The 8,658-nt window shown below is 53.4% G+C and overlaps 1 protein-coding gene across 1 annotated transcript; it reads left to right on the top strand.

Moving 5' to 3' along the window:
- Positions 1–3,064: 3,064 nt before the first annotated feature.
- LOC120661079 (squamosa promoter-binding-like protein 17) lies at positions 3,065–7,213 on the top strand. Its single transcript, XM_039939768.1, has 3 exons — positions 3,065–3,611; positions 5,931–6,067; positions 6,162–7,213. Exons 1-3 carry the CDS (start codon positions 3,283–3,285, stop codon positions 6,824–6,826), a joined length of 1,131 nt encoding a protein of 376 aa, XP_039795702.1. The 5' UTR covers positions 3,065–3,282; the 3' UTR covers positions 6,827–7,213.
- The last annotated feature ends 1,445 nt before the right edge of the window (positions 7,214–8,658 follow it).

Raw genomic sequence — 8,658 nt, 5'->3', positions numbered from 1 at the left:
TCCAAACCCGAATCAAAGTTCAAAACCTATCGGCGACGTGTTGCCTGCGAAATGTGAAAGATTCCCATGGAATGATAGGAGGGATAAAGACAAGTAAAACATGAGGAGAAATTAGAGAAACTTTAGGAAAAGACAAGTTGAAAATATTTGTATTAAGTCCGTAATAAATGATCATGTCTGGTACCATGATTAGGGGCACCCTAACCAGGAGACTAAATCATCCCTAAAACGCAAAACACATGCCAGGCCATCGGGCCCACGAAGACCTATAGCCTCCTTCCAATCCGAAAGAAAGGAAATGACTCAAAGAAGCCCAATTCACGGCACATGTACACAGTGCAGCCCCTTCGAGCCCCCTCGAACCCGCAGGGCAATCTCCGCCTCGCTCGAGGGCCTCCCGCCGAGACCTTCGACAAACGCCTCACGTTTCCGCTTCGCTCGAGGGTAGTGAGCCTACCCTCGAGAGAGCGGACTGACTCCGCCTAGCTCGAGGGTAGGGAGCCTACCCTCGGGGGAGCAGATCGTCTCCGCCTCGCTCGAGGCCACCCCTCGATGGAAAGAACAAAGGGCCCTTCCGCTCACTCGCCCGCCGTACGGAAGCATTAAATGCCGATCACTCTGCACAGTGGTTGTGACCAGGGTCTTATCCGCCAACTCCGGTCACTGCTCAGGCCATCCCCGGCGCTGTGGCGACACTGTGGGAACCTGCGACGCTGTGCGAGACGTGCTCGGCACTGCTCCAGCCACTATGCTGCAAAATCCATGTACTTCCCTTGTATTTTCTCCTCCGCGGAACCCTCGAACGGCATGGGCACGGCCCTCGGAAGCAGCCCCGACCTTGACCAGAGCAGGACCCCTGTCTGCAGGACCCTCGGAGCGCCGCCACGTCGAACGCGGGGGACGGTACTCTCCACAGGGACCGCCACGCCACCCGCTGGAGCTGCCAGGACGCCGGCGCGATCTCCGCAGGGCCAAGGACGATGCCCAGGACGACTGCCATGCCAGGCGCGCATACCCCGCAGTGTAATTTCTACAGTGCTCGACCACTGTACCCCCGCGATTCGGAGAAAAGACGATGACTTGCGCGATCTCCTCCCGTGCATGTACATCGCCCCTCCTTGTGTCTATAAAAGGGGGAGGCGGTCTCTATCTTATCCATCTGGGCTGTTCTACACACTTAGCACAACTCACAAGAGCACACACGCTCTTCTGAGCTCCGATATTGGCACTCGCCTCAATCAATTTCTCCTCTAGCAGAGACTTGGGAGCTTCCCTCCCTCTCTCGCCTCGCTTGTACCCCCTACTACAGGCACCCCCGGTGCAAGACAGTACAGTGCACTCGCACACCCCTTTGCTGGACGTACGGCCCCGCGGCCGGAACCAGGATAAACCCGTGCGTTACTGTGTTGTCTCTTGCATCAACCATCTGGGACTAGGGACACGCAACATCATCACTAGTTGGTGCCAGACCATCGGGTCAGGACACCGACAGATCATGTTAGACTTCATCTCGTATTTTCTTCCATATGATCTCATTTAATAATCGTCGTTACATACAAAGCGCTCGTGCACATGACTTCTAAGATATTAGGTTAGAACTTCCGTATTGGGACGGGTCCGTTTTGCTAACGTCGCATTGAAAAGAAATATGCTTTGAAGCCTATCACAAAAGCATTTCATTATGTTGAAAGAAAATGACTTGTATGAGAAAAAATTGTTTCCTAAGTAAGATGTAGTTATTATAGGTGATTAAAAAGTGGTACCATCCACGAACACATACTTTCTATCTTCTTTAATAAAATACATAGGAGAAAAACTCATGTACCTACGAAGTAAGATACGCTTCGAAGAGAAAAATAGCTATATCAGTACAAGCAACAATCATGTGACGTGATATTTAAGAGTGGTACCGACCTTTGTACAAATTAGATAAAAAGTCGTGACAATTCTCACATCTAAGTCTTATAATAAGAACCACGAGCAAGTAGGATAGTACTCGGTGCCATTGAATACTGTAGTAGTCCTCTAGCCGGAATAAATAGGACGTACTGTGTCTACCCTCACGTTAGACAAAATCGAAAACCCATGCAGGATCCACCGCAAACCTATATTATCACCGTAAAATATCCGGCGGCTGAGCGGCAGCCTCACCTCCTCAATAATAGGAGGCCACCGTTGCTCGCTCACGGCCGGCGGCCGGACCCGCCGCCACCACCACCCGCCATCAATAGTATGAGCAGTGGCAGCTGCTGGCGCCGGCCAATGGCCGCGCGCGCACGAGCGGTGCCAGCTGCATGCCCCCGGCCCGCCGCCCTGTTATTTCGTCGGCCCGGCTGAAAGACTTGACCCTGATCGCACGCACGCCGCCGTGCGGTGCGGTGTGGACGTAGCGAGGCAAGGCGGGCGAGTGGTGAGGAGGGGCCCTGCGCACCGCGCGCCCCCGATGCGGGAAGCCGACGCAACACGGGCAGGCGCGGCTCGGCGCGGCACGGCGCGCTACACCGTCGAGCGGTCAGCCACTGTGGGCTGTGGCGCGCACAGCGCTGCCGCGGCACAGTGCTGGCGCACTGCCGGTGCTGTTCATGTCACAGGCCCGGCCCCGTGCCGGGCCGTCCTCGTCACCGTCGACGGCACTTGACGGCCGTCCCGGCCCCCCTGTTTTGCGCGCGCGCGTGGTGGGATACCGGCTCAATCGGGCAGGGACTTTGCTACCCCAGAACGCGCGCGCGAAGGGAGCCGAACCCAACGAGCGAGTAGAGTAGGAGGCGCGTAGCCGCATGGAACAGTGGCAGCGGCGCGAGAAAAGAGGAGCGCGGCGTGGTGGCGCGGTAGTGGCGGGGAGCTAGCAGCTAGCATTGCAGTGGCAGCTGGTGCTCGGACTGGCACTCTGGGACTCGGGACTGGAGGCAGCCGGGTGGGTGGGAGTGCGTGTACGCTGGTGGTGAGCGCCTGCCTGAGTGGGAGAGGGGAGGGAAAGGAAAGGGACGGCGGCGATACACCACACAGGCGCGCACACTGCACTACACACGCCAAAGGCGTTATTTTAAGGGCGGCGCCACCACTGTTGTCGCCTGCTCCGCTCTCCCCGCTGCCTCCTCCTACACTCTCGCTCAGCTCTCTTTCCCTCGGCCCCTCTCCCTCGCTCTTTCCCACACCCCCGTCGCACTTCCTCCCTCTAGTAGCTAGGGAGGGGAGGGCGGGCTAGGAAGCCACGCCCTCGCCGCCGCCGCAGACGAGAAGCCGAAAACCGTAGGGCGGCGACGCACGCGGCAGCGGGTGGCAATGGAGACCGGCGGCAGCGGCAGCAACGGCGGCGGGAGTGACGACGTCCGCGGGCTCAAGTTCGGCAAGAAGATCTACTTCGAGCAGGACGCGGCGGCGGGCGCAGGCGGGAGCGGGGCGGCGGCGTCGGGCGGCAGGAAGGGGAAGGGCGTGGCCACCGGCCCGCCCCCCGCCGCCGCGCCGCCGAGGTGCCAGGTGGAGGGCTGCGGCGTGGATCTGAGCGGCGCCAAGCCGTACCACTGCCGCCACAAGGTGTGCTCCATGCACACCAAGACGCCGCGCGTCGTCGTCGCCGGCATGGAGCAGCGCTTCTGCCAGCAGTGCAGCAGGTAAGCATTTTGAACTCTTTACTCCTTTCGTCTCCCGGTACCCCCCCAAATTGGGTTCGAAAAATTGTTCATTCCTGCCAGCAGTTTTTGAAAGAAAAAAAAAATCCTGTCAGCAGAGGAGTAGCTGCCTATTGTTCCGCTCGTGATACCTTGGGAGCTAGAATCCTCAGTGGCTGGATACACCACATGTAGCTTTGGAAAACAACAACAAAAAAAAAAACAGAAGCGAATCTCCTCTGCAATTGGCTCATCTAACTCTCTTTTTAACTGAAACACAACGTTTGTCTGAAGATTTCTGCTGCTGTGCTCATGCGTCCGTGGAATCGTGGTAACATGGCATCCGTAGGATAGGATACTGGGAGTACCGTTGGTGCGCAATTGTTTGGTGGGCGTCAAGTTGGGTCTTGTTTAGTTGCGCCTGTAAATTTTTTGAAATGGAATCTTTACACATTTGAAGTATTAAACATAGACTAATTACAGAACTTATCTGTAAACTATGAAACGAATCTAATGAGTCTAATTAATTCATCATTAGAGTATGTGTACTGTAGCAATTTAGTGTCTAATTATAGTCTAATTAGACTCATTAGATTCGTCTCGTAATTTACAAGCAAACTATGCAATTCATTTTTTATTTCATCTAGATTTAATACTTCATGCATGTAAAATTCTCTTTCGATATGATAGATTTGGAATTTTGAATTTTGCAATTAAACAAGGGTTTGATGTAAAATTCGGGCAAGTGGAATCTGACAAGAATAGTAAGGGACATGGGCGCGTTTAGTTCCGTTTGCAAAAAATTTTGGGTGTCAAATCAATTCTTTGACCAGATGTCGGGAGGACTTTTCGGATACTAATTAAAAAACTAATTTCAGAACTCACTTGGAAACCACGAGACGAATCTTTTGAGGCCTTTGACCGCATCATTAGCACATGTGGGGTTACTGTAGCACTTATGGCTAATCATGCATTAATTAGGCTCAAAAGATTCGTCTCGACGTGTACATCCAAACTGTGTAATTAGTTTTGTTATTCAATTACATTTAGTGCTTCATACGTGTGTTTAAAGGGGAGGTGAAAATTTTTGGGTGTAAATTTTTGGGAACTAAACGCGCCCATAGATGTGAACATTCAGAGTATCTTGTCTGAGGAGCACATATATAGCAAGCCTAGATTTCTCTTTTTTCTTATTCTACTGTAGGTAGCCTATGTGAATGGCTATTGGGTAGCACAGTGCAGTAGCACCTGTACGACACTATTTAATGCCCTAATGAAATGGAACAGAAGTTGGAGACACATGAAAATGCAATGAATTTAGTACTATCTTTGTTGATGCTGTAGTTACTCTTATTACCTTCATTCATCTGCGACAGCATCTAGTTCTTTCTTCTATTAGGTCGATAATATTGTTTAACTTTGTTTAATCCAAATTTGTATTAACGTGTGAGGTTACACGCACGCATCATAGTCCTAAATGCTGCTGTTCATTGAACATTGATGAACTCTTCGGAGCGGTGAAAGATTGTGCAACCGCCCTACTCTACTTTTTTTTCGAAAACTATCCGTACTCATACTGTCTGTAGCCTTTTGCATCACTGGAAAAAAAAGACAAGGTTCTGACCGTTCATTGATAGATAAACCTGTTGTTTCTTTGATAAACACACCACTTTACTCAGTCTTTACGCGTGTCCGCTCCCCCTGAATGATTGCAGGTGCTCTTCCCACATGGTAACCTTTTAAATCTTTTTCATGGGGCCCTGATGTATGGATCTAATCATGAAAGCCGTGTCTTTAGTTCATATGGCTATATGTACTTGTATAGACTTCGAATAAAAATATTAGTAAAAGAGGATTAGAAAACACACATTCTGCTTGTATCAATACAGCTTTTCACATGACATGTGGCATGCTTTGTATGTTTATTCATTTGATGCAAGTTGGTATTAAGATAGAAAGGCAGTAGCAGAGTCTCGATTACTGAGTTAAACAATCCCCTCTTCCATGTGCAAGAAAAATTTCTTTTTCTACAGTGCCATTGATCCACGGATATTCCATAGCCTGCTTTTGCTATGTAAAAACTTAATGATGCTGTGCAGTGTGGCCATAATGCGTGTAGAACTATGAGTTGGTGATATTATTCCATTCTAGATTATAACCCTTTCCGATTTGTAGATGCTACCTATTTTATTGAATTGTTTTCTTGGTGATGCTGCCTTAGTAGTTGATATGCTATATAGGTTGTCTTGTGACTGTGCTTCAGTAAAGTCACTTGTTAAGTCTCTGCAGTTAGTAAACGTACATTGTTCACCCTAATCACAGGTTCCACCAGTTACCTGAATTTGACCAAGGAAAACGCAGCTGCCGCCGCCGCCTCATTGGTCACAATGAGCGCCGGAGGAAGCCACCACCTGGACCTCTCACTTCACGCTATGGCCGGCTGGCCGCATCATTTCAAGGTATAGAAGTGCGGCATCTTGTTATGAACCCATACTCGTTCTTTCTCAAATGCATATGCTAATCTGCTATTTCTGTAACCTCTTTTTTCTTCAGAGCCTGGGAGGTTCAGAAGCTTCCTGCTGGACTTCTCGTACCCAAGGGTTCCGAGCAGCGTGAGGGATGCGTGGCCAGCAATTCAGCCCGGTGGCGACCGGATGCCGGGTACTATCCAGTGGCAAGGGAACCAAGAAGTTCACCCTCACCGCAGTGCAGTTGCGGGCTATGGCAACCACGCATACATCGGCCATGGCGGCTCGGGGGCAGGGCCTTCGGTGCTCCCCGCAACCTTTGAGCTCCCGCCCGGCGGATGTGTCGCGGGAGTTGCCACCGACTCCAGCTGTGCTCTCTCTCTTCTGTCAACAACGCAGCCATGGGATACTGCCCAAAGTGCCAGCCACAACCGGTCCCCAGCGATGTCCGAGGCCAGCGCCTTCGAAGGCACCCCGGTGGCGCCCTCCGTCATGGCGAGCAGCTACCCGGCGGCCGGCGCCTGGACTGGCTCCCGTGGTCGCCCTGCTGCAGAGGGCGCCAGGAGCGTGCAGCATCCCGAGGATGCTCTGCACCTGGTCCACCCAGGCTCGGTCCACCACGGCAACTTCTCCGGCGAGCTCGAGCTCGCGCTGCAGGGAAGCGGGCCGTCGAACCCGCCGCACGCCCACCACGGCAGCTCCGGCGGCACCTTCAGCCACTCCAGCAACGCGATGAACTGGTCCCTGTAGGGACACGGGGCCTTCCCCCTCAGCACCGCCTGCCTCGCCGCTCGCCACGCCACGACCACGAGACATGGAGCACTTGGGCGCCGCCCTGGTTTTGCGCGCCGTACCTTGCCGACTCTGTCTTCAGGGTGGAACAGGGGGATTCCTAACCGGTAGATCGTCGTGAGTTCCCCTTTCCCGTGTAGCCCGTTGCTTCCATGAACTCGGTCGAACACCTGATGATCCTATAATAATTTCTAGATGATCCTACAATTATTCAGCTATGAAGATGCTTTTCAAGGGCACTGCTACTATTTCTCGTGTTGTTGCTTTAGTAGTTTGGAACTCAAATATCTAGTAGTACGATGATCTTTATCTACCTAATTAATGAATCATGAATTCATCATCCTATTCGTGTCTGGTTGTAACGAATTTTCATTTTCGAGTGACCAGATTTGATGTTTGAATGGAGGTCCAAAATTACTACTTTGTGACCATGCATTGGCATTTCTTAGGGGCTGAAATGAGTACGAATCCCCATCGGAGAGATGCAGTAGCGAGGCGTTTCCGATTTTGAATCGGATTAGGCAGTATCAGTACGGTCTAGAAAAGATTCCAAACTTAACCTGCGGCGTCGGCCGTTCCGTACTCCCCAGACTCTATTTCCGGCAGGTCCTTCTTGTTCGTCTGCGAGACCACGTCGGCCACGCTCGTGACCCAGCAACTCGTAGCTCCATAAGAGTTATCTGTACTCGGCCGCGGAGACAGCCGACCACCAGCTGCACCGGATTGCGTCGGTCGATCGAAGCATCGGCGAGTCAGTTCGCTTGCGATGTGCTTGGGGGAAGACACGACGGGCCACGTCCGGAACGTCGTCGACGCCGACGAGGTATTCGTGGAGGCGCCGCCGTTGGACGACCACCTCGATTCGCTCGCGATGTATTTGGCGGAAGACACGATGGGCGATGGACGCTGCGTCCGGGACGTCGTTGACGCCGCCGCCGACGACGACGACGAGGCGTTCGTGGAGGCGCCGCCGCCGGACGACCCCGCGTGCCTCCTGCGCGCGGACCTCGCTTCGCTCGGGATGTGTCTGGTGGAAGACAGGACGGGCGACGAACGCCACTTCCGGGACGATGCCGAGGCCGACGACGAGGCGTTCGTCAGGGCGCCGCCGTCGGACGACCCGGCGTGCCTCCGGCGCGTGGACAAGCTCCGCGTGCTCGTGGAGACGTGGGTGGAAGGCGTCCGCGCGGAGGCCGGGCGCCCCGCCCTCTCGGCGGCCATGTACCGCCGGCGGCGCGCCGCCGACCACCTGGACATAGCCCTCGAGTTCGCCCAGCGGCGCAAGGTGGGCCTGGAGCACGACGACCTGTGCTGGTTCGTGCAGGACGCGATGGGCGCCGAGATCATCGGCTCCTGCGCCTACTGCGGCTGCAACTTCAGCGTCGTGGCCGTGGTGGACATGCCGGAGGTGGGCATTGTCTGCGGCGTCTGTGGCCGGCGGTTTCGAGTGCACGACCCGGCGCCGCTGGTCCGCGATCCCCCGGTGGACGCCGAGGAGAGGTGGAAGGGCTGGCTGCCATGGTAGCTAGGCGGCCTGTGATCGAGGGCGCCTACTTGATTCTGGTGGGTGGTGGCCATCGAGGCCGCCCTGCTAGTCTTCCCTACTCTCTACTCTCTAGCCATTGTATTGATATATAATTGATGTATGCTCGCTCATATATATAGCATTTATTAAGTACGGATCGTTTATGCTTGTGGCATTAATAATTGTATAAAACCTGTATATTTTATGTTTAAAGTCTTGTGATTGTGATCATAGTTAAAGACCGTCGATCTGATCCTTTCGCAAA

Source organism: Panicum virgatum, chromosome 2N (assembly GCF_016808335.1).
Source record: "Panicum virgatum strain AP13 chromosome 2N, P.virgatum_v5, whole genome shotgun sequence".
Taxonomy (NCBI): Eukaryota; Viridiplantae; Streptophyta; class Magnoliopsida; order Poales; family Poaceae; genus Panicum; species Panicum virgatum.
Note: the sequence above shows the minus strand (reverse complement) of the source record. Positions and strands in the feature narration are given on the sequence as shown.